This window comes from Staurois parvus, unplaced genomic scaffold (genome assembly GCF_062004578.1).
Source record: "Staurois parvus isolate SC_StPar_1 unplaced genomic scaffold, SC_StPar_1.0 ptg000031l, whole genome shotgun sequence".
NCBI lineage: Eukaryota > Metazoa > Chordata > Amphibia > Anura > Ranidae > Staurois > Staurois parvus.
Window position 1 is genome coordinate 10,038,090 of NW_028317827.1, and position 25,355 is coordinate 10,063,444.

Below are 25,355 nucleotides of genomic sequence, written 5' to 3' on the forward strand. Positions count from 1 at the left end.
CACTCCACCTCACCAGCCCTGACTGCTCTTGTCTGTGTACATTCCGTTATCAGTTGGAGGTTTGGTTTTGTTATATTGTGCGTTTATATTTGTATATAACCTTTAATCAATTATATTGTTACACCATACTTGAGCCTGCGTTTCCCTGTGTCAGTTCACACATCTCTGGTCTTACCGAGAGCCCTGACAGATAAAAAATTTAGTTCACCCAAAAACTTCATCACCAGGTATTCTTCATCACGTGTATTCTCAAATGACTCTCCAAAGTATTGGACCACACTGCTCCATTGGTCTTTTTGACCTAGAGTATTCCACTCAATAGGTGCAGCAACTGGGCTGGGCTGAGGCATCAGTTAAACAAATAGTTGTTGATGACAGTGTATATCACCTGTTCCAGCTGAAGTTTGATTTATACCAGTGAAGTGGCATTTTTATCTTCCAATTTCTAACTGTATTGTGCTCTGGGAATCATTTGCCATGTATTAAATGCTTACTTGTGTATGTGTAGCGCTACTCCCGTAGGAGTTGCAGGATTACAGTCTGGGTCTTCCCCAAAAGCTTTGCCCCGCAGCCAAGCACATAGGCTCACTAGTACATTTCTTCAAATGACTAGTCTAGATGTGTTGCGTATTTTGTTGTTGCTTTTTTTATTTTTTGGAGAACTCAGATAGGGTTGAGGTAATGAGTGGGATACTCCAAAAACAAGAACTATGCACATTTGTGGACTTTATCTAATCTTCAGGATAAACTATGTTGGAGTCTGTACTTGAATTAAACAGTGGACTTCAGCTTAAAAGCAGTAGTAGTAGTAATAGTGGTAGTAGTAGCTTTCCTAGAGCCCCAAGAGCAATGTCCCTGAAGGACAGGTGGACAAAGCTCTTAGGAACACCAGCTGATGTTCCCTTTACTAGACCTTCAGCTGACTTTCCAGCACCAGAGAGGGGTTTAAGTAGCACAAAGATCCTTTAGAGGTGTCTGTACTCACAAGGCCCAAGAGAAGCTGGATGCCTTCCTCCATGATACCAGACCAGATCTTCAGTGGACGGCCCCTCAGTCAACATAGCAGAACCCAGGTCTCAGCATTCATGCCTTCCTGAGGCCTCACAGCAGTAGTTGCCTCAAGAGCAAAGGGCCTTCTCCCAGGCTGGACCAATCATGGACAGGAAAAGACCCAGAGCCCCATGTGCTTGCTTAATATATACAGTTACCCAGCATGCCATCAGAGCCAGTCTCTTTGGGATAGGATGGGGCTGTATCAATAATCATGCTGGCATCTGCATAGTTCCACAACTATGGTCTGGAAACTTCTCAAGCTCTCTAAATGTAGAGGGAGCTATCAGGCTGGCAGCAGCTGATCACAACACACCTAACTAGCAGAAAACAACATATACTTTTGGCTAACAACAAATACAGCCACACTGCCTACAGTGTGACAACTACATTTACCTATCAAAATACAATTAACTCTATCGAAACCTAGCACTTATCTAGGAGGGCGCTACACTTGTTAAACAAGAAGTGGCTATTGTAAAATATGTAAAGGCAAAAATAAAAGATACAAAACAGCAATTTTAAAGTTTAAAGCTAAACTTCGTAAAATAAAAACAAAAAAAATCAATTTTGAGCTGGCTTTGCTGTTAAAAAATAAATTACCTCTGCCCCATTTGGTACAACTGTTTTTATTCAGTACCCACCCCTCCCAGTACTGCAAATGCCAAATGTCTGGTGCTGAGATTTGTAGTTCTGGCTGTAGTACACTAATCATAACTGGTCACTCATTGTACATCTTCTCCATTCAGAAAAAGCCTAGTATACTTTTCACCGAATACAAGTTTTTCTGTGAATGAAGGAGAGGCTGAAAGACATCATGATCTCCTCTCCTCCAATCACAACAATTTAAAATAAAATTGACTCAAAGCCATTATACAGTAGTTTAACTTTAAAATACTCTTGTAATAGGAGGAATCCAAAGCCTGCCAGTCCTTCTAATAAAGAGCCTGACTGCTAATACTGACCTCTGGCCTAGGTTAATTCTATGGCACTTATCTCAAACAACTATGCAGTTTAAAATGGCTGTAAACCTCAGACATGAAAAATGAAAAAAAAAATCAGCTTGGTTTCTATGCAAACGTGAGCCTGATTTTGCACTCTCCAGCTTTAGTAAATATACCCCTAAGTGTCAGTATGAATCTTCTGACAAGTTTTCCTGACACCATGAGAAAAAAGTGACAGGGGAGGAACCTCCAGCATACAGCCTGTGATTGACAGCCTCATCCTTGCTCCTGTGTGCTGTGGTTAGGAGGGGGGGGTCTCTTCCCTCCAAACAGCTCTCATTGAGCTCTGCAGTGTGTAACTTCAGCTCCCCACCCCCTGCTTTCTAAAAGCTCAGGCAAGCTGTATAAATTCTGCATTGCACAGCTATCGAGGATAGAGGGCTGCAGATAAACAGGTACAGCGTATGTAGAAGGATTTGTTTTATCTATGTGGACCACTTGAGGCCAGTCACTTCACTGGGTATATGTAAGGTTTACAACCCCTTTAACTACTTCCACGCTGCCCTATAGCAGAAACACTGCTACATGGCAGCACAGGTGCGCAAAATCACATATATATATATTTTGCAGTTCCGGGTAGGAGGCATATGCGCCCTACCTGCGCCGACATTCGCGGCCTCGGCTGCCAATTACCGGGTCCTGGCTGATGATAACCCGATGATCTCTGAGTATTACCAATGGGGGAGAGACCTGTATGTAAACAAAACAGATCTCTCCCCTATCAGCTCCTGCACACTGCTTAAGCACACACAGCCCACATAGTAAAACAGCACACAGTTAACCCTTTGCCCAGTGTCATTAGTACAGTGTCAGTGCTTTTTATTAGCACTGATCACTGTATTGGTGTCACTGGGGATGTCAGTGACACCAAGTCAGTTCCCCCCAGTGTCAGAATGCCCGCCACAGTCCCGCTATAAGTCGCTGATCGCTGCCTTTACTAGTGAAAAAATAAAAAATATCCCAGTATATATCCCGCCATTTGTAAACACTATAACTTTCATGTAAACCAATTGATTTACGCGTATTGGGATTTTTTTGGCAAAGACATGTCGCAGAATACATTTTGGCCTAAATTCATGACAAAATTTGATTTTTTAAATTTTTTTACTGGACATGTTTAATAGCAAAAAGTCAAAACTATAGTTTTTTTTTCAAAATGATTGGCCTTTTTTGTTTATAATGCAGAGGTGATCAAATACCACAGAAAGAAAACTCTATTTGTGGGAAAAAAAGGACATAAATTTAATTTGGGTGCAGCGTTGCATGACTGCGCAATTGTCAGTTAAAGTAACTCAGTGCCGTATGCTCCAAAATTGGTCTGGTCAGGAAGGGAAGTAAATCCTCTGGACGGCAAGTGGTTAAGAACATCAGAGGTAAATCAAAACTCCCAATTTACATACTTTTTCTGGATCAGTGACTTGGAAAGTACTAAAGCCAGTAAGTAGGCATGAGAACCAGATAACCAACTAACATTTTCAAAAAGGATTGGGCAGCCTCCATGTTTTCTTCATGGTGAGCCCAACTCCAGACTACTCATTCTGCCTCCTAGTGCACACCTCCATGTATTTTATTATTTTATTTTATACTTCCGTTTTCATTCTCTTCTCGGGTAGACTCATAAAAATGAACAGTGCCTTCCTTGCAGTAAGGAAAAACACACAGTCCAAAGTCACCCAAGTTTCCATCCAAAATGATAAAAAAATACAAATATATATATATATATATATATATATACACACAAACGCACACACACATATATATATATATATATATATATATATATATATATATATACACACACACCGAAAAAAGAACACAATAGCTCAAAGAGTGAAATAATCACTAATTTATTTGCACATTTCAGGTACATATATCATCCACATTTTACATTTCTGTCAAATTCATAATTAAATTAGCGTTCACATTTGATTTGAGTATTTAGAAATCTTTCTTCTTAGCATTACATTTGTACTGTAAGGGCTCGTTCACAAGGTTTGTTGCAGTGGTGAGAAGTGGATCATTTTGTGTAAGTTCATCTCATAGTTCCATTGTTATATGTGGTGTCCCCTAAACCCCTGCATACATTGGGTGGGAGGTGCTTTACTTTAGGATGCTTTCAATATACATTAACTGCCCTTTGAAAACTGAGTAAAATGTTTTTAAATATGTTTACTACTTAAAGTATAAGTAAACCCTCACCGTGTAAAGGAACCCATTCAGTTTAAAATATAAATTAAAGGCAAAACATCTGTGTATACATATATAAAAGGGGGAAAAAAAGGTGTTTATAATGTTTTTTTATAAGTGATCACATACCCTCTGTTCTCAGCTGCATAAGGATCTTAGAGAGTTGGTGGAGGAGAGATAGCAGGACACTGATCTTCCCAGTGAATGGCTGTGGAGGGGGAGGTGAGTCAGCACAAGTCTATTCTTTAGAGGAGAGCAGGATGAGCTCTCAGCACTGCCAGAAAACAAACCATGCTGTGCTCCATTGCCTAGTATGGTCAGTTTGAAATAGGAAAGCAGGGGGGCTGGCAGGATCACCAAGCATTTCACACAAGGGAAGTAATACAAAGAGAACAGGATTCTTTCATTGCTAGCAAAAAACACAGACAACATGCAAAATAATAATAATAAAAATAGTAGTACAGTAATTTTAAAGAAGATAGAAAAACACATTTAAATATATGCATTGTAATAAAAAAAAAATACCCATAAGATAAACATGACTTATTCAATAGTACAAGTAAAGAAAGTGTAAAAATGTGCCATTTTATTTACCCGTTTATTTGGTCAGATGAAAAGGGCTTTTCACAATTCTTACCACTGAGTCCGATAACAGCTCCATAGTGTGCTATATACAGTAAAGAGCCTTGCTTATGCCAGCACTTTACCCTTGTTGAATGTACCAGTATAGTACTTGTAGAAAATGCACAGTGTCCCTATCATGGGGGCTAGATCTCTGGTGTAAATCACTCTAAGGGGATATTTCTATGAGTTCACATCTTTGTAGAAGCTCAACTACCAACCATGATCAACCTTTCTTCTTACCTGCATATTGTTTAGGCAACTGAACCCATCAGCCTATCAAAGTGTGATGACGCACATGAACCTGAATATTTCTTCAGTCCACAAAACAGCTTCCTCCACTTTTGGGACAATTTTAGCATACAGCCATACAATTAAAAGGATAATATTTTTAGTGTAATGTGTTCAGGCTGTACAAGAATAGGCTATACTGGAACAAGGGGGAGTCTGCCCACCAACATCAAAACTTTGCTAAACTAGGCTGAGGTCTTCATGACTGTTAAACAAATTTAGACGTACATCATCGAGCAGTGCTAGTTACAGATGAAGAGTGGTATCCTACTATGCAGGCTCCATTCCCTGTGTCACCAGCCATATGATAAGATTGCTATTGCAAAATCCAGGATGAGTCGTTGGAAGGAGCATGCTGTCTACTTTATGTGCAGCTGTGATGGACTTTGTAGCATATGATTACAGATTAGCACAGCTTGACCATTAATCACTTAGGAGCTAAGGGAACCGGTGACCTGGCTGCAGTGTCTCCACACTTCAGTAGTTTCAACGTTCAAGATAAAATCCAGCCAGCATCTCAATGTCATCCAAATAAAGTAAATGTTATTGGCTTCATGGTCAATACAAATTGAATATGCCAACACCAGGGGTGTATTTACCACAAGGCAAACAAGGCATTTGCCTAGGGTGGCATTTTTCAGGGGGGCAGTACTGCCACTTGGAAGCAGAGATGGAAGAAGGGACACACATGGGATGGGGACCTGGTGGGTTCCGAGAGAGGCTGCGGGTTTCATGATGGTGTATGCACAGCCCAATCCTCATTCCCGGGGATGTTCAGAGCTGTGAAGGAAGGTTAGTGTATTTCTCTCTCTCGCCATGGGGGGAAGGTGGCTGGTGTATGGGGGGCAGTGGTAGTGGAAGGCTCTCTCGAGTGGGGAGCTGGGGTGTTGCTGGTCAATGTTAGTCTCTCTCCGTTGGGAAGGGGTGCAAATTTTTGTGTTGCATAGGGCAGCAAAAACCTAAATACACCATTGGCCAACACGTTTTGCCCATCAGGCCTTATTTATGGTATGATGCTATGATTAAGGCATGACTGCCAAAACGCGTTAGTTTCTTCATTTTGTATGTACCATGTAGCCAATAAATGTACTTTATTTGGATGACAGAGTCACCGGATGGATTTTATCTTGGACTTTATCAAAAGCAAGTGTTGTTTGCATGTTACATAAGCAGCAGAGAGTCTTGAGACCCCTCTGTGCAGCCTCTGTATTACTTCCATCTCTCATTCCAATTGTTACCCACAAAGGTCAAAAAAATAGTCTGATAATAAAAGCTTTAAATACTGTCCTTTTTAAACTTCAACCTCAACCCTTTCACCCTTGGAACTTGACTTATTTCAAATATGGCCCTACAATTATCTCTTCCCCTCGTCAAAGCTGCTGAAAAGGACAGGATTTAAACAGGATCTGATTCCACCGGGTGACCTCCCCCCAAATGAGCAAGACTGAGCAGTAGAGAAAGCAAGTCTGATATTTGTGTATATACTGCACTTATTAATCAGCATCGCTATCATCACACGCCATGTATTCAAATGCCGGAAACCTAATGGGCAGCTCGCTCCAAATTTCCAGAGTGTCTTTGGTCATTTTCTCGTCCATGTACTTAATGACAAAATTGCATATTTTAAGGCAAGGTAGATCCAGTCCTTTATGCACCATCATGGTTCCCCACGTCTAAAACAAAAGATTCACATGATTAATGATTGGAACAGAAATTCAACAGACAAATTAAAATCCAGGATGCACGCATTCTCTAAAATCTGTAAAATGAAATTTTTCCGAAATGACGTACTTCTGTAAAACTACACTTCTAAAACTTGGGGTTGCACCCTTTAACCACCTTCCGCCCGCCCTATAGTACAATGACGGGCGCAAGGTGGTTCTCTCATTTTGATAGGACGTCATATGACGTCCTACCATTCTCACTGTGCATGCGCGGCTCAGGGAGCGTGCAGCGCGGAGATCTCTGGTGCGCTGTGTCCCCCGGACACAGCGGATCACGGAAAGAGCCGAAGATGTCGGCTCGGTCATGTGATCAGCTGTGTCCAATCACAGCTGATCACATGTAAACACGAAAATGCCGATTATCGGCATTTCTCTCCTCTCGAGCTGTCACGCTGACAGCTCGAGAGGAGAGCCGGCAATCGGCTATCCGCGGAGGGGACATGTACACTGATCATCAGGGCACTGATGATCAGTGTGCCCTGATGATCAGTGTGGCCCCAGAAGTGCCACCTGTCAGTGCCCATTAGTGCCATGTGCCAGTGCCCATCAGTGCCACATCAATGCCACATATCAGTGCATACCAGTGCACATCAATGCCACATATCAGTGCCCATCTGAGCTGCCTTTCAATGTCACCCATCAGTGCCACCTATCAATGCCAATCAGTGCCACCTATCAGTGCTGCCAATCAGTGCCACCTATCCGTGCCAGTCAGTGTCACCTATCAGTGCACATCAGTGCCAGTCAGTGCCGCCTATCAGTGCCAGTCAGTGCCACCTATCAGTGCCAGTTAGTGCCGCCTAACAGTGCCAGTCAGTGCCGCCTATCAGTGTCATGTATCAGTGCTGCCTTTCAGTGCCCATCAGTGATGCCTGTCAATGCCCATCAGTGCAACCTACCAGTGCCTCCGTATCAGTGCCCATCAGTGCCACCTATCATCAGTGTCCATCAGTGCAGCCTATCAGTGCCCATCACTGCAACCTCATTAGCACACATCAGTGAAGGAGAAAAATCACTTATTTACAAAATTGTATAACAAAAACTAAGAAAAAAATTTTTTTTTCAAAATTTTCAGTGGTTTTTGGTTTCTTTAAGAAAAAATAAAAAACCCAGAGGTGATTAAATACCACCAAAAGAAAGCTCTATCTGTCTCAAAAAATGATAAAAATTTCATATGGATACAGTGTTGTTTGACCGCACAATTGTCATTCAAAGTGTGACAGCGCTGAAAGCTAGAAATTGGCCTGGGCAGGAAGGGGGTATAAGTGCCCTGTAGGTTAGTGGTTAATGCCCACACTTGGCACTTTCTTGACATTATTTTTAATAATTGGTTTGATGTCATAAGGCTCAGAATATTTATTTGGTAAACCTATTATGTATGACTGTTTTTGAAGTTAATAGGCCCTGCACATTTATATGGTGCTCCTATCCCATATATTTGTTTAAGATTTAAAGGCATAGCACAAAAGTATTTAGTAATTTGAGTTCCTTTACACTTTTGTATTTGGTGGTTTTTTTTTAGTGCAGCTGTAAGTATCAATCATTGGAGCAGTACATGCAGTTAGTTATTAATTCTCCAGACCAGAGCACCATCAATTAGGGACAGGACCACCATTCATGCAGGACATCACCACACTGCCCACAATTTCTGAAACATCAGTCACTGTAAGTCGAGTTTGTGTGAGCTATATGAGCTGGGACTCAAAACCACCAGAAGAGAATCACATAAGCGTGTTCTAAAGTTGTGGTGTTGGGTGAACATTTTGCTATGGTTGACCAGGATATACTCTGGTCCTCCAAGTCAATTGACCCTGTATGTGTATAAACCCTAAGTTAAATCCCCACAATGCGTTTTTAGGGTGAAGGTCCACTTTAAGACAACACCTTTCACAGGAACTTACCCGTCCACAATCTTTGCAGATTATTTCACCATTTATTTGGTAATCAGCATATTTTTCTTGAAGTGTTTTATTTTCCCCTTTTTTGAACAGCTTCCTAAAAGACACACACAATTACAGTTATTAAATATGATTCACGAGTCCGCTTTAGCAGTTAATTTTGTGTTAGGAAGGTCAAAGTGTACCTAAGCCCTAAATACAAACTTCTCTTTTTTGTTCCCTTTTGGTTTGTTAAAGCTGACAATTATTAGCTTTGTTGTTTTTTCATTATCTCTGGGGATTAAAAAAAAATGCCTTTCTATGGTATGAAAAATAGAAGGGGCAGGTTTTCTTGGTCCTGTCCTGTTTCTATTGTCCTGATACAGAAGGGTGAGTGGGTCAGCAATCAAAGGGTTACTTAGCTGTTGTCTGCAACTGAGCTCATGTAAGTGTAGCACCCTCCTCAGGAGCGCTAGACTCCAATAGTTAGACAGGGGCTGAGCAACAGCCCAGGTGTAATAGCTAGAGAGGGGTCACATTGTGGTCAGGGCTGAGAGGCTCTGCAGACCAGCCCCTCTGGGGCTTTTGGAGTAGGGCCCTAGAGGCAGTGGGTGGATTGGAGGAGCAGCTGGCTGCACTTTTTAGGGATCCTCCCCAACAAGGGGTTGGCAAGGGGCTGGACATCCTTAAAAGTGTTGAGCCTGCTCCGTTGCAGGAGAGTTGGAAAGAAAGTTTGAGGGAGAATCGGGTGAAAAGTGTGAGGCTGAGAGCAGGAGGCTGCAAGGAGGCCAAGTGGGATGGAGCCTACCTGCAGGCCTGGAGCTGGAAGGAAAACTCAGAGGTTATTGACTCTGGATGCTAATCTATGTGGAAATGCGTGATGCCTGGCTGTGCAGGACTATAGGGGGACCCAAATCTTCTTGCGACTCTTAAGGGGATGGTGCTACATAAGTATCAAATTTTAGAGTCTTTTAATGTGTGTCTAGGGCTTCAAGGTCTTTAAATCACGAACAACATGGGAGTTATCCATCGAAAAACAAATGTAGCACCGTCCTAGCTTAGGTGCTAGAAGTGAGGCAAATTTAGTTTTTTGGCTCTGCTGTCAGAAGTGGAGATATAATTGTGTTTAGCCTAGTCTGAGTTCTACAGCTGCAGACTAGCCTGTCTCCCCTTATCTTTCCAGAACTTTCTGGAAACATAGTGAGCAGGAGAGGGAAGAGTCTGGGCTGGCCCTGGATACAGTCCCAGCCAATTTCTGGTCAGGAAGAAAGTGGCCAGCAGAGGGTTGAGAGTGGAATATAAGGGTGAGAGCGGAGAGTAGCAAAGTTTTTCGCCAGCTGGAGACTGATCCGGCCTGGGAGTGCTGTTAAATTTTGCAAGGCTTAGGAACCTTAACCACCTCCCGCCCGCCATATACTGTAGTAACATGACGGACGCACGGTGGTTCTCTCGTTCTGGCAGGACATCATATGACGTCCTCCCATTCTAACCGTGCATGCGCGGCTCCCGGAGTGCGCAGCGTGGCGATCAGCTGTGTATGACAGTAGAGAGAGCCAATAGCTCAGCCAATGAGATGGAAGAATACTGGGACAGTCAAGGTTCTTGTGCACACCACTGCATCATGATGGGGCTCAGGTAAGTATTAGGGGATACTGTGTGTGAATGGACACACAGAGCAGTGGCTCAGGAGTGAGCCTGCATGGGTGCCCCCATAGCAAGCTGCTTGCTGTGGAGGCACTTGGCAGGAGGGAGGGGCAAGGAGTGTCAGCGGGGGACCTGAGAAGAGGAGGATCAGGGCTGCTCTGTACTACTTCATAGAGCAGATAAGTATAACATCATTTTAAAGAAAAAAGTCTTTACTATCACTTTAACAAGTCCTGGATGACTCTCACTCACCAAGGAGCCATATGATCGCCCCTAAAGTCACAGGAACACCCAAGGCAACACCCAGAGGGGATCTTTCATGCCAGAGTCAAACTGAAGCTGAGAGGAGGCCTTCAGATTACCTGGATCACAATGAGCAGGCCTTAAAGAATTCTCAGGAGAGAGATTGTTGCCTGTACACCCATTCTTGATAGAGGGACCATTCCAAACCTTCTGCCAACGTTGTTCCTGAGAGGAGACCCCTGTGCCAAAAGCTGTGTGCTACCTTTTTGTACAGAGAAGTCTGTATTACTTCAGTTAACTGCTTCAAGATAGTGTCCTCATTCAAGTTATTTAGTTCTGTGCACCCCAAAGCTTTTCCCAATCCCTATCCCAGTTATACAAAACAAATAAAACAACATCTGCCTGATTACTGTCTGATAACTGGGTGAGAGTTTGTGCATCTGGCTGAAAATACCCTGTTCCTGGCTGCTTGCTCCACAAAGGAATCAGAACCTAGGATGAAAATTGCAGGACCAAGCTGTGTGCTACACAAAACTCCAACTGTCTGCAACAATACCAGGAAACTTCTGACACGTACTTAAATTTTGATTCAGGTATAACATGATGCATGTTTTCTATCACACGGATATCACCACCGGAAAAGACGAGCTTCTGGCATTTTCTGCATAGGAAGGTCACCATGTGGGGGTTCTGCTGGTACACTTTACGCATATTTTTCATTTTCTTCACTCTCTTCTCAACAATATTTTGGCACTGGAGTTCCTGAATCTGTGTAAAAAAAAATGGCATTCCAGTCAAATGGCATTTAAACCCTATTTTATATAAAACTATGGCTCATCAGTTATAAAACAATGTACACCCCTCTGGGAAATGTAAAGATTTATTTATTTTACTTATTACAGGTACTTACATAGCATCGTCAATTTACACAGCACTTTACATATATATTGTACATTCACACCAGTCCCTGCCCTCAAGGGGCGTACAATCTAAAGTCCCTAACACACATTCATATATACTAGGGCCAATTTAGACAGGATTCAATTAACCTACCAGCATGTCTTTGGAGTGTGGGAGGAAACTGGAGTACCCAAAGGAAATCCAAACAGAAAAAGGGAGAACATACAAACTCCAGGCAGGTTGTGCTGTGGTTGGGATTCAAACCAACAACCTTGGCGGAAGTGCTAACTTTTTAACCACTGTGCTGCCCGAGATAACCTGTGAGGATGGAAATAAAGAAGCCACCATTGCTCTTAAAGGTCCCGGCTCTGCTATCATCCAGATCCTGGCTTCAGTACCTTCTCCCTGACCTGCTACAGACATGGAGGACAGGAATTCTTTAGACGTGTCCCAGGTATGAAGTGTAGATAGGATCAGGATGATAACCCTGAAAAGTGGCATGAAGTAACGGAAACCTTATTTCTCTCAGCCCGGGCTTCTGTCAATAAATCAGCCTGTATGTGTAGTAAAGAAAAACAGAAAAGTGGGTAAATTACTTTTTTTTCAAACACTTCATGGGACATCTGCTGTACTTTCTGGATGGCTTTGTACATCATGTCTTCTCTGTATACATTGACGATGTCATGTTCAGCAGCTCCCGACGAATTGGAAGCAACCAGTACAAGCTTGCTGTCCGCTGCTCTGGCTCGTCCACGAGCCTAATGGTGATAAAGCAAAGAAAAAGCCACAGCATGATACAATTGTAAAAAAAAACAATTCTGCATCTCTTTAAAAAGACTACCGCTAACCAAACACTAGTAGAGAAAGAGCGTCCATACGAACACTCTACGAAAATTCTGATTAGTACATTCGATGACTTAATAATGAATGTTGTCCGAAAGTCCTTCAAATTTTTGTTTACTTTGACCAATAAATTTAGGAACAAATGGACTTTCCTAAATGAAAGCCACTGTTAATTTCACTGTCAGAAATGTGTTCTTTCGTTTCTCATCACTGCAATCAAAAATGCACATCAATTTGATCCTGCTAATGATTAGAACATTTTCTAATGAAATTCTACTAGTGTATGGCCAGCTTAAGATTTTCCATCCCTGAACCAATTGTTCACATCCTTTCCGCACTCCCCTGCCATTCCAACATGAGTTGAGATTGTAAATCCTGGTCCCTTTCACCCACTGCTGAAAGCAAACAGCTGGTATTTTGCAAGGAGAGGTGGGGAGGATGATATGGCAAAGTGGGCCAGGAGATGGGCTTTGAAAAGGCTCTTTACTTTTACCCATATCAGCAAAGAGAAGGAGTCTCTTTAAAAGCACTTTGCAAAAAGCTACCGTCAAGCAATTCAAATCAATCTACCAATCAGAAATCAGCTTTCAGCAGTTGAATGGGTAGCTATACATGGGTAGTTCAAGCTTGTGGTAAGAAAAATCACAATTCTTCATTATCTTTACTGACATAGGCAGCTAAAGTTAAGTTCAGGTTGTTGCTCTACCCATTTTCAACAGATCCTGCAATGTTGCCATGCCAAAAAAAAATGTATGCATATGAGTTTGCAACCATCTGTGGGTGGCTGTGTGGTACATTACTAGAGAGGAAGTGTGCCCCTGTAAGATGGGTGATGCACCCTGCGACTCAGGCTTGGTGTTTAAAGCTGCTGGCAGTGCCAATTCTGTTAGTGATTCCAGACCTTGGGGTTGATTTACTAAAACTGGAGAGCCCAAAATCTGGTGCAGCTGTGCACTGAAACCAATCAGCATCCATTTTTTTGGCAAAGTTTAATTGAACAAGCTGAAGATAGAAGCTGATTGGCTACCATGCACAGCTGCACCAGATTTTTCACTCTCTAGTTTTAGTAAATCAACCCCTGTGTCTTGAAGATGCAGACAAGGGGACAGGTGTGGTGCATATAAAATAAAAGCCAACATGAGACCAGACTGCCCACTTGTCAACCAATCAAGCAGAGTTTAGTAATAAATGGCACATACCGTATATGGACACACTGTAAATGAACATACCTGCATCATAGCAATTTCATTGGTTATCCGACCGTACATGATCACAATGTTGCACTCTGGGATATCGAGACCTTCTTCAGCCACACTAGTCGCGATAAGTAGGTTTAGTTCTCCAGTGCTAAATTTATTGATCACTTTCTTTTGTTCATTCTAAAATGAGATACAGTAAATGTGACATTTTTATAAAACCTGCATAGTCTGTCATCCTAATTTTTTCAGCCATCTTTAAAGATCTCCCATAACATAGGGAAGAAGTGTTCTGTAGTCCACACTGCCAACTGATAACACTGCAGCAGAGGCACAGACATAGTAAGTTATCAACTCACTGGATTTTGGCAGGATCGATAATATTTGCACCAAATTAACAGATATAACATATTGCTTTCAATGGTATATCTTTAAAACGACTTTCAGGTATGTATATTTCACACAGTGACCTCCACTTACTTCCGTGTCCCATGGCAAGTGGATGGCTGCATTGTGAGGGTGATTTGGCATGGGTGCCATTCAGAGAATGCTTTGCTTTTCTAGTTTAATGTTTTTTATTGAATTATGGGGAGGAATAACAACAAGCATGCCCATGCAGGGGTCAAAGCATCATAAAAGTAATTAATCATATACATTATACCATCAGCATACACAGTAGGTGACTTTAGGCTAGCCAGGCTGCAGTAAAATTGCAAGGCTACATAAACTGCCTTGGGAGTCAACTGGGTCAGAAACCCCAAGAGTTGGCAATAACCAAGTAGAAAAAAGAGAAAGACAGGCAGAAGGAAAGGCAGAAGAGGAAAAAATGCAAAAGTATGTTCCCCACAGACTTGGATCCAGGCCGATGTAATAGACTAAAGGGAAGTCAGGCTGGAGGTATTTAAAGATGGCAGAGAGCATAGTTAATACACAGCTTCCAGATTTTAAGAAATTTTGGTTGAAACTCATTAAGTATGCTAGATAATGTTTCATTGACTAGCAGCAGATTAATGGGGTACTTGAAAGGGGAAGAGGACAGAGGGTTTCCTCCAGGCCTTGGCTATTATTTGCTTGGCGATCAAATGAACATACATAGCCAATTTCTGTTGGAGTGGGAAGAGACCTTGGGTTGGGCAATGGAGGAAGGCTATCCTGGCATCCCTAGGAATGTTCAAGTCAAACAAGCTGTGCAATAAGCCAAAGGTTCTAAACCAGAATACCATCAATTTAGGGTAGAACCACCATATGTGGAGGACATTACCATGGTGCCCACAACCTCAGAAATATCTGTCATAAGTCGGGTTCATGAAAGCTATAAAGGCCAGGACCCAATACCACCGGAAGAGAACCTTACAAGTGGCTTCACTCCAGCTCTCCACGTCAATTGAAATTGCCAAGTCTCGATCCCAATGACCCACATAAGGAATAGAAAGCAAATCTTTGCATGCTCTGAATTAATGCAAAGCGTTCTCTGATTGGATGGGATGGAGAGCTTGACATCATTGCTACACCTCACCACCTTGCGCAATCAGAGAACACTTTGTATTCATTCAAAAATCACAAGTACACATGGTACTTATCTCAAACAACTATGCAGAGTAAAGTGGCTGTAAACCTCAGACATGAAAAACAAACAAACATAGAACTCTATAGTTTGTACTTTGAAAATCATTCTCTGAATGGCACCTCTACTGAGCAGCCGATCTCTTGTGATCAAAATTCAGCAAGGCAGCCAGTATGGGACCTATAAGCAAGTGCAGGTCACTAAAGTGGCAGCGTCTACTACAGTGATTAGAGATGAGCGAATCGAAGTATCCGAAGTGGAATTCGAGTCGAATTTCGGAAAAATTTCGATTCGTGCCGAATCCGAAAAACAGCCTAATTCGGACGCGCGAATCGAAATTTTTCCGAAAATGGCGGCTGACATGTGCGGCGACGGAGCGGGGATGTCGGGGAAGGCGCGCAGACAAGGCGCGCTGCCCCATAATGCATTCCTCAACGACATGTGATCGCATCAGCCAATCAGCAGCCAGCCAGCCAGCACTGTGTAATGGTCGAGGTATATATAGCGGCCATTTTGGAAATCTTCATTTGCCTGCAGTCATTGAACAGAGGCAGACCGCTCTGTACTAGGGACAGGGACAGAGTTAGGGCCACAGAAACAATACTTGGGGACAGAGAGAAGTTACTTAGGGACAGAGAACCATTACTCAGGGACACAGACTTGTTAATGAGGGCCACAGAATCGTTCTTTAGGGACAAAGAAACGCTAGTTAGGGCCACAGAATTCATACTCAGGGACAGACAGAATTGTTACTCAGTGCCAGAGAATTGTTACTTAGGGCCACAGAAACGTTATTAGGGCCACAGAATTTTTACTCAGGGACAGACAGAATTGTTACTGAGTGCCAGAGAATTGTTACTCAGGGACAGACAGAATTGTTACTGAGTGCCAGAGAATTCTTACTCAGGGCCACAGAATTCATTCTCAGGGACAGACAGAATTGTTACTCAGGGACAGACAGAATTGTTACTGAGTGCCAGAGAATTGTTACTCAGGGACAGACAGAATTGTTACTGAGTGCCAGAGAATTGTTACTCAGGGACAGACAGAATTGTTACTGAGTGCCAGAGAATTGTTACTCTCACAGACACAAAATTGTTACTTGCACAGACACAGAATTGTTACTTGCACAGACACACAATTGTTACTCAGGGCCACAGAATTCATACTCAGGGACAGACAGAATTGTTACTGAGTGCCAGAGAATTCTTACTCAGGTCCACAGAATTCATACTCAGGGACAGACAGAATTGTTACTCAGGGACAGACAGAATTGTTACTGAGTGCCAGAGAATTGTTACTCAGGGACAGACAGAATTGTTACTGAGTGCCAGAGAATTGTTACTCTCACAGACACAAAATTGTTACTTGCACAGACACAGAATTGTTACTTGCACAGACACACAATTGTTACTCAGGGCCACAGAATTCATACTCAGGGACAGACAGAATTGTTACTGAGTGCCAGAGAATTGTTACTCAGGGACAGACAGAATTGTTACTGAGTGCCAGAGAATTGTTACTCTCACAGACACAAAATTGTTACTTGCACAGACACAGAATTGTTACTTGCACAGACACACAATTGTTACTGAGTGCCAGAGAATTGTTACTCAGGGACAGACAGAATTGTTACTGAGTGCCAGAGAATTGTTACTCAGGGACAGACAGAATTGTTACTGAGTGCCAGAGAATTGTTACTCAGGGACAGACAGAATTGTTACTGAGTGCCAGAGAATTGTTACTCTCACAGACACAAAATTGTTACTTGCACAGACACAGAATTGTTACTCGCACAGAGACAGAATTGTTACTCAGGGCCACAGAATTCATACTCAGGGACAGACAGAATTGTTACTGAGTGCCAGAGAATTGTTACTCAGGGACAGACAGAATTGTTACTGAGTGCCAGAGAATTGTTACTCTCACAGACACAAAATTGTTACTTGCACAGACACAGAATTGTTACTTGCACAGACACACAATTGTTACTGAGTGCCAGAGAATTGTTACTCAGGGACAGACAGAATTGTTACTGAGTGCCAGAGAATTGTTACTCAGGGACAGACAGAATTGTTACTGAGTGCCAGAGAATTGTTACTCTCACAGACACAAAATTGTTACTTGCACAGACACAGAATTGTTACTCGCACAGAGACAGAATTGTTACTCAGGGCCACAGAATTCATACTCAGGGACAGACAGAATTGTTACTGAGTGCCAGAGAATTGTTACTCAGGGAAGACAGAATTGTTACTGAGTGCCATAGAATTGTTACTCAGGGACAGACAGAATTGTTACTGAGTGCCAGAGAATTGTTACTCTCACAGACACAAAATTGTTACTTGCACAGACACAGAATTGTTACTCGCACAGAGACAGAATTGTTACTCAGGGCCACAGAATTCATACTCAGGGACAGACAGAATTGTTACTGAGTGCCAGAGAATTGTTACTCAGGGACAGACAGAATTGTTACTGAGTGCCAGAGAATTGTTACTCTCACAGACACAAAATTGTTACTTGCACAGACACAGAATTGTTACTTGCACAGACACACAATTGTTACTGAGTGCCAGAGAATTGTTACTCAGGGACAGACAGAATTGTTACTGAGTGCCAGAGAATTGTTACTCAGGGACAGACAGAATTGTTACTGAGTGCCAGAGAATTGTTACTCAGGGACAGACAGAATTGTTACTGAGTGCCAGAGAATTGTTACTCTCACAGACACAAAATTGTTACTTGCACAGACACAGAATTGTTACTCGCACAGAGACAGAATTGTTACTCAGGGCCACAGAATTCATACTCAGGGACAGACAGAATTGTTACTGAGTGCCAGAGAATTGTTACTCAGGGACAGACAGAATTGTTACTGAGTGCCAGAGAATTGTTACTCTCACAGACACAAAATTGTTACTTGCACAGACACAGAATTGTTACTTGCACAGACACACAATTGTTACTGAGTGCCAGAGAATTGTTACTCAGGGACAGACAGAATTGTTACTGAGTGCCAGAGAATTGTTACTCAGGGACAGACAGAATTGTTACTGAGTGCCAGAGAATTGTTACTCAGGGACAGACAGAATTGTTACTGAGTGCCAGAGAATTGTTACTCTCACAGACACAAAATTGTTACTTGCACAGACACAGAATTGTTACTCGCACAGAGACAGAATTGTTACTCAGGGCCACAGAATTCATACTCAGGGACAGACAGAATTGTTACTGAGTGCCAGAGAATTGTTACTCAGGGACAGACAGAATTGTTACTGAGTGCCAGAGAATTGTTACTCTCACAGACACAAAATTGTTACTTGCACAGACACAGAATTGTTACTTGCACAGACACACAATTGTTACTGAGTGCCAGAGAATTGTTACTCAGGGACAGACAGAATTGTTACTGAGTGCCAGAGAATTGTTACTCAGGGACAGACAGAATTGTTACTGAGTGCCAGAGAATTGTTACTCAGGGACAGACAGAATTGTTACTGAGTGCCAGAGAATTGTTACTCTCACAGACACAAAATTGTTACTTGCACAGACACAGAATTGTTACTCGCACAGAGACAGAATTGTTACTCAGGGCCACAGAATTCATACTCAGGGACAGACAGAATTGTTACTGAGTGCCAGAGAATTGTTACTCAGGGACAGACAGAATTGTTACTGAGTGCCAGAGAATTGTTACTCTCACAGACACAAAATTGTTACTTGCACAGACACAGAATTGTTACTTGCACAGACACACAATTGTTACTCAGGGCCACAGAATTCATACTCAGGGACAGACAGAATTGTTACTGAGTGCCAGAGAATTCTTACTCAGGGCCACAGAATTCATACTCAGGGACAGACAGAATTGTTACTCAGGGACAGACAGAATTGTTACTGAGTGCCAGAGAATTGTTACTCAGGGACAGACAGAATTGTTACTGAGTGCCAGAGAATTGTTACTCTCACAGACACAAAATTGTTACTTGCACAGACACAGAATTGTTACTTGCACAGACACACAATTGTTACTCAGGGCCACAGAATTCATACTCAGGGACAGACAGAATTGTTACTGAGTGCCAGAGAATTGTTACTCAGGGACACCTAATCGTTGAATTAAATAGTATGTCAGACAACATGCAGAGGAGTGGCAGAGGAGGCAATGTTTTAGGAGCGAGCAGACGTGGCAGCAGAGGAAGGGGTCGAGGCAGCAGTATTCGCAGCCAGAGGCCAGTGCTCCCGGTGTCATCCAGCGGTCGTGTCTCCACCGACAACCCTGCCGTCATTGATTGGTTGGCTCGGTCGTCTTCCTCTTCCCAGGTCACCTCTGACACCTACAGCCAACGGTCGGTGGGTACGTCAGACACAACCGTTAGTTGGCATGGCCCGGGACCAAGCCCACTGAAATCACGTGTCCTCTACCTGCCCCTGTCCTTTGCTGTTCCCTCACCAAGCGAAGTATCGCATGCTGTGGGCTCAGCCCCACTGTACAGTGAGGAAGAGCTAACAGAGGGCGGTCAGGAACGGGGGGAGACATCGGCCTTTTCAGCAGCCAAGCGAACAAGTACTGGCGAGGAGAGTGGCTCGGTAGCCGGTCTAGAGACAGGTCTGTCTCCTGACCCAGACGCAGCCGAGGGGGCTAGTAGTGAGGCGGAGACCCTACTTGATGATGAGGAGGTTGATCGCACTTGGCAGCCTCGTCGTCATCAGGCAATTTCTTCCGCATCATCAGGAGAAGAGGGTGGCAGCTTGGCAGCGAGCAAAACAGTCGGTGGGTTGCCCAGGAGACAGCAGCAGGGTCGCATCAGTGTCAGTGGAGCCAAACGTCCACGGAGTAGAGCACCAGCTCCACTGCAGCCTACCACCACGGCCAGTAGTGGTGCCGGTGCGCACGGAGGAAGTAGCAGTCAGCCAGTGAAGAGTAGCGGGGGCAAAGTTTCCTACTCGGTGGTGTGGCAATTTTTCCTCAAGCCGCCCGAGGAAGTAAACGTAGCCGTATGTCGACTATGTGGCCAGAAATGCAAGCGTGGCCAGGGGGCCCATGTTGGGACTACAGCGTTGCGTCAGCATATGCAGCGTCACCATTCGGTGGCCTGGGAAAACCGTGATAAACATACGGCGGTTCTGCCTGCCCCAGCCCCCGCTCCATCACCCGCTCCGTTACTTGCTCCGTCACCCGACGTCGTCAATCGCCCTCTATCAGCCAGTCAAGGCTCCAACACCTCTGCTGAGGGGAGTTGTCGCTCATTGGCATCTTCCGCTCGTTCAGATGCTCCTTCTCCTGCTACTCCTCTTCTCGGATTCCGTCAACAGTCTTTCTTGGAATCCGTATCCAAGAGACAACAGTTTGCGAGCACGCACCCGACGGTGCAAAAGCTGAACGTCCTCCTGTCCAAGTTGCTGGTGCTGCAGTCCCTCCCTTTCCAACTGGTGGACTCAGCACCTTTCCGAGAAATGATGGCTTGTGCCGCGCCGCGGTGGAGAGTGCCAAGCCGTCATTTCTTTGCCCAAAAGGCAGTGCCAGCCCTGCATTCACATGTAGAAGAGATGGTGGGCCAGTCTTTGAGCATGTCGGTCTCTGCCAAAGTGCACGGCAGCGCCGACGTGTGGAGCTGTAACTACGGTCAGGGACAGTACATGTCATTTACGGCCCACTGGGTGAACGTGGTGCCGGCACAGCCGCACCAGCAACTTGGACAGGTCACGACGCTTTTGCCTCCACGTTTGCACGTCCTTGGTCCAGCAAGCATGTCCGCCTCTACCACCTCTTTTTCCGCCGTGTCCTCAGCCGCCACCCCCGTGCCAAGTCCCATTACCCGACCGGCATATCACATGTGCAGGGCGCAACGGTGTCACGCTGTGCTGCACCTGGTATGCCTTGGCGAACGTAGTCACACAGGGGAGGAACTGCTGAGTGTAATGAACAGAGAAATCGACAGATGGCTGTCTCCGCGCAAACTAAAAATCGGAACCATGTTGACTGACAACGGAAAGAACATGGTGTCTGCTCTGCGTCAAGGAAGGTTGTGCCATGCGCCATGCATGGCTCACGTGTTCAATCTGGTTGTCAAGCGGTTCCTAAAATCCACCATCCCACTGCAAGACATCCTTAAAATGTCACGTAAACTGTGCATGCATTTCAGCCATTCCTACACCGCAAAGAACACCCTCATTGAGCTGCAGCGGCAGAACGGAATTCCACAGCATCGCCTGATCTGCGACGTTGCAACAAGGTGGAATTCAACCCTACACATGTTAGACCGCCTTTACGAGCAGCGAAAGGCCATCACCGATTTCCTGATGTTACAAGCGGATAAAGGTACTCCCCTGTGTAACTTAGATGTCAGCCATTGGCAGCTCATGCGTGACACCTGCCGCTTGCTCAGGCCCTTTGAGGAGGCCACGCTATTCGTGAGTCGGCAGGACTATGGGATGAACGACGTCATTCCTCTGTTGCACGTCCTGGAACAAATGCTGTTAACAATGGCTGGTCAGGGTGCGGTAGACGTGGCGCACAGATCTCAACGCCACATGACCCCTGTGGGGGCAGGACAGGAAGAAGAGGAGGAGGTAGAGGAGGACATTTGTGCTCAGGAATTATTGAGTGAAATGGGTGGTTTTTCCACTCAGCGGACAGGAGTGGAGGAGCAGGAGCATCTGGTAGAGGAGGAGGAGGAGGAGACAGAGGACCCAGACGCACCGTGGCAGTATGCTGTGGAGATGGAGGCAGGGAGTCCCTCGCATTCCTTGGCACAAATGGCCCATAGCATGCTCGGTTGCTTGCGTAGCGACAGCCGAATAATAACCATCAGACAGAGGGATGACTTTTGGCTGTCCACCTTGTTGGACCCTCGCTACCGGTCCAAAATGGTGGCCTTTTTCACACCTGCTGAGAGGGAGGCCAAAATTACGTACTATAAAAACCACCTATGTAGTCAGTTGGTCTCTGCCTTTGTGCGCCAACGTCCATCCTCAGACACTGTGGGCCCTGTGCGCTCGCGTTCCGCTGGCATGGCAGCAGGGGAGGGGTGGGGTGGTAGGAGCAGTGGCAGCTCCACCAGCAGCGGCTGCCTCAGTCTGCAGTCGATGATGAGTAGCTTTCTTCACCAGCGCAGTGAGGAAACTACTAACCAGCCGCAGCAGCAGCAGCAGCATCAGGTGGACCTGGAGCAGGAGCTCAAACAACAGGCTTGGGCCTACTTGGACAGCACCCTGCCAACCGAGGTAGACAATCCCCTTGACTACTGGGCAACGAAACTTGACCTTTGGCCCCAACTAGCTGAATTTGCCCTTGAAAGGCTGTCATGCCCGGCCAGTAGCGTGGCATCGGAGCGCGTGTTTAGTGCGGCAGGAGGTATTGTAACTCCGCGGAGGACACGACTGTCCACCCAAAGTGTGGAGAGACTCACGTTTGTGAAAATGAATCAGGCGTGGATTAGTCTGGATTTCAAACCACCAGTTCCTGACACAACTGACTAAATCCGCCATGAATCATGCCTCAAACATGTGCCACTTTCAGGTCTCCTCACACTGCTGGTGTGTTGAATTTTTTGACATAGGGTGCTGGCAGATTACGGGCCTCCTATAGCTGCTGCCAGGCCCCTAATCTGCCATAGGCCCCTATATACCGCCTCCTCCTGCTGCTGCCAGGTCCAGAGTCTCTCATGGGTCCCTGTACGGCCTCCCATTGCTGCTGTCTCCATCGCCACACTCTGCTGCCATGTGCCACTTTCAGGTCTCTTCACACTGCTGGTGTGTTAAATTTTTTGACATAGGGTGCAGGCAGATTACGGGCCTCACATAGCTGCTGCCAGGCCCCTAATCTGCCATGGGCCCCTATATACCACCTCCTCCTGCTGCTGCCAGGTCCAGAGTCTCTCATGGGTCCCTGTACGGCCTCCCATTGCTGCTGTCTCCATCGCCACACTCTGCTGCCATGTGCCACTTTCAGGTCTCTTCACACTGCTGGTGTGTAAAATTTTTTGACATAGGGTGCTGCAAGATAACGGGCCTCACATAGCTGCTGCCAGGCCCCTAATCTGCCATGGGCCCCAATATACCGCCTCCTCATGCTGCTGCCAGGTCCAGAGTCTCTCATGGGTCCCTGTACGGCCTCCCATTGCTGCTGTCTCCATCGCCACACTCTGCTGCCATGTGCCACTTTCAGGTCTCTTCACACTGCTGGTGTGTTAAATTTTTTGACATAGGGTGCTGCAAGATAACGGGCCTCACATAGCTGCTGCCAGGCCCCTAATCTGCCATGGGCCCCTATATACCACCTCCTCCTGCTGCTGCCAGGTCCAGAGTCTCTCATGGGTCCCTGTACGGCCTCCCATTGCTGCTGTCTCCATCGCCACACTCTGCTGCCATGTGCCACTTTCAGGTCTCTTCACACTGCTGGTGTGTAAAATTTTTTGACATAGGGTGCTGCAAGATAACGGGCCTCACATAGCTGCTGCCAGGCCCCTAATCTGCCATGGGCCCCAATATACCGCCTCCTCATGCTGCTGCCAGGTCCAGAGTCTCTCATGGGTCCCTGTACGGCCTCCCATTGCTGCTGTCTCCATCGCCACACTCTGCTGCCATGTGCCACTTTCAGGTCTCTTCACACTGCTGGTGTGTTAAATTTTTTGACATAGGGTGCTGCAAGATAACGGGCCTCACATAGCTGCTGCCAGGCCCCTAATCTGCCATGGGCCCCTATATACCGCCTCCTCATGCTGCTGCCAAGTCCAGAGTCTGTCATGGTCCCTGTACGGCCTCCCATTGCTGCTGTCTCCATCGCCACACTCTGCTGCCATGTGCCACTTTCAGGTCTCTTCACACTGCTGGTGTGTTAAATTTTTTGACATAGGGTGCAGGCAGATTACGGGCCTCACATAGCTGCTGCCAGGCCCCTAATCTGCCATGGGCCCCTATATACCACCTCCTCCTGCTGCTGCCAGGTCCAGAGTCTCTCATGGGTCCCTGTACGGCCTCCCATTGCTGCTGTCTCCATCGCCACACTCTGCTGCCATGTGCCACTTTCAGGTCTCTTCACACTGCTGGTGTGTTAAATTTTTTGACATAGGGTGCAGGCAGATTACGGGCCTCACATAGCTGCTGCCAGGCCCCTAATCTGCCATGGGCCCCTATATACCACCTCCTCCTGCTGCTGCCAGGTCCAGAGTCTCTCATGGGTCCCTGTACGGCCTCCCATTGCTGCTGTCTCCATCGCCACACTCTGCTGCCATGTGCCACTTTCAGGTCTCTTCACACTGCTGGTGTGTAAAATTTTTTGACATAGGGTGCTGCAAGATAACGGGCCTCACATAGCTGCTGCCAGGCCCCTAATCTGCCATGGGCCCCTATATACCGCCTCCTCATGCTGCTGCCAAGTCCAGAGTCTGTCATGGTCCCTGTACGGCCTCCCATTGCTGCTGTCTCCATCGCCACACTCTGCTGCCATGTGCCACTTTCAGGTCTCTTCACACTGCTGGTGTGTTAAATTTTTTGACATAGGGTGCTGGCAGATTACGGGCCTCCTATAGCTGCTGCCAGGCCCCTAATCTGCCATGGGCCCCTATATACCGCCTCCTCATGCTGCTGCCAAGTTCAGAGTCTGTCATGGGTCCCTGTACGGCCTCCCATTGCTGCTGTCTCCATCGCCACACTCTGCTGCCATGTGCCACTTTCAGGTCTCTTCACACTGCTGGTGTGTTAAATTTTTTGACATAGGGTGCAGGCAGATTACGGGCCTCACATAGCTGCTGCCAGGCCCCTAATCTGCCATGGGCCCCTATATACCACCTCCTCCTGCTGCTGCCAGGTCCAGAGTCTCTCATGGGTCCCTGTACGGCCTCCCATTGCTGCTGTCTCCATCGCCACACTCTGCTGCCATGTGCCACTTTCAGGTCTCTTCACACTGCTGGTGTGTAAAATTTTTTGACATAGGGTGCTGCAAGATAACGGGCCTCACATAGCTGCTGCCAGGCCCCTAATCTGCCATGGGCCCCTATATACCGCCTCCTCATGCTGCTGCCAAGTCCAGAGTCTGTCATGGTCCCTGTACGGCCTCCCATTGCTGCTGTCTCCATCGCCACACTCTGCTGCCATGTGCCACTTTCAGGTCTCTTCACACTGCTGGTGTGTTAAATTTTTTGACATAGGGTGCTGGCAGATTACGGGCCTCCTATAGCTGCTGCCAGGCCCCTAATCTGCCATGG

At 45.6% G+C, this 25,355-nt stretch overlaps 1 protein-coding gene across 1 annotated transcript in view; it reads right to left on the reverse strand.

Moving 5' to 3' along the window:
* Positions 1–3,885: 3,885 nt before the first annotated feature.
* Positions 3,886–25,355, reverse strand: part of IFIH1 (interferon induced with helicase C domain 1) — a 74,846-nt gene continuing 53,376 nt past the window's right edge. The window contains exons 13-17 of the mRNA XM_089660063.1: positions 13,614–13,763; positions 12,138–12,299; positions 11,219–11,409; positions 8,779–8,872; positions 3,886–6,826 (exon numbers count right to left, since the gene is read on the reverse strand). Coding sequence (XP_089516189.1) covers positions 6,647–6,826; positions 8,779–8,872; positions 11,219–11,409; positions 12,138–12,299; positions 13,614–13,763 — 777 coding nt within the window. The 3' untranslated portion in view covers positions 3,886–6,646. The remainder of the gene's footprint in view (positions 6,827–8,778; positions 8,873–11,218; positions 11,410–12,137; positions 12,300–13,613; positions 13,764–25,355) is intronic.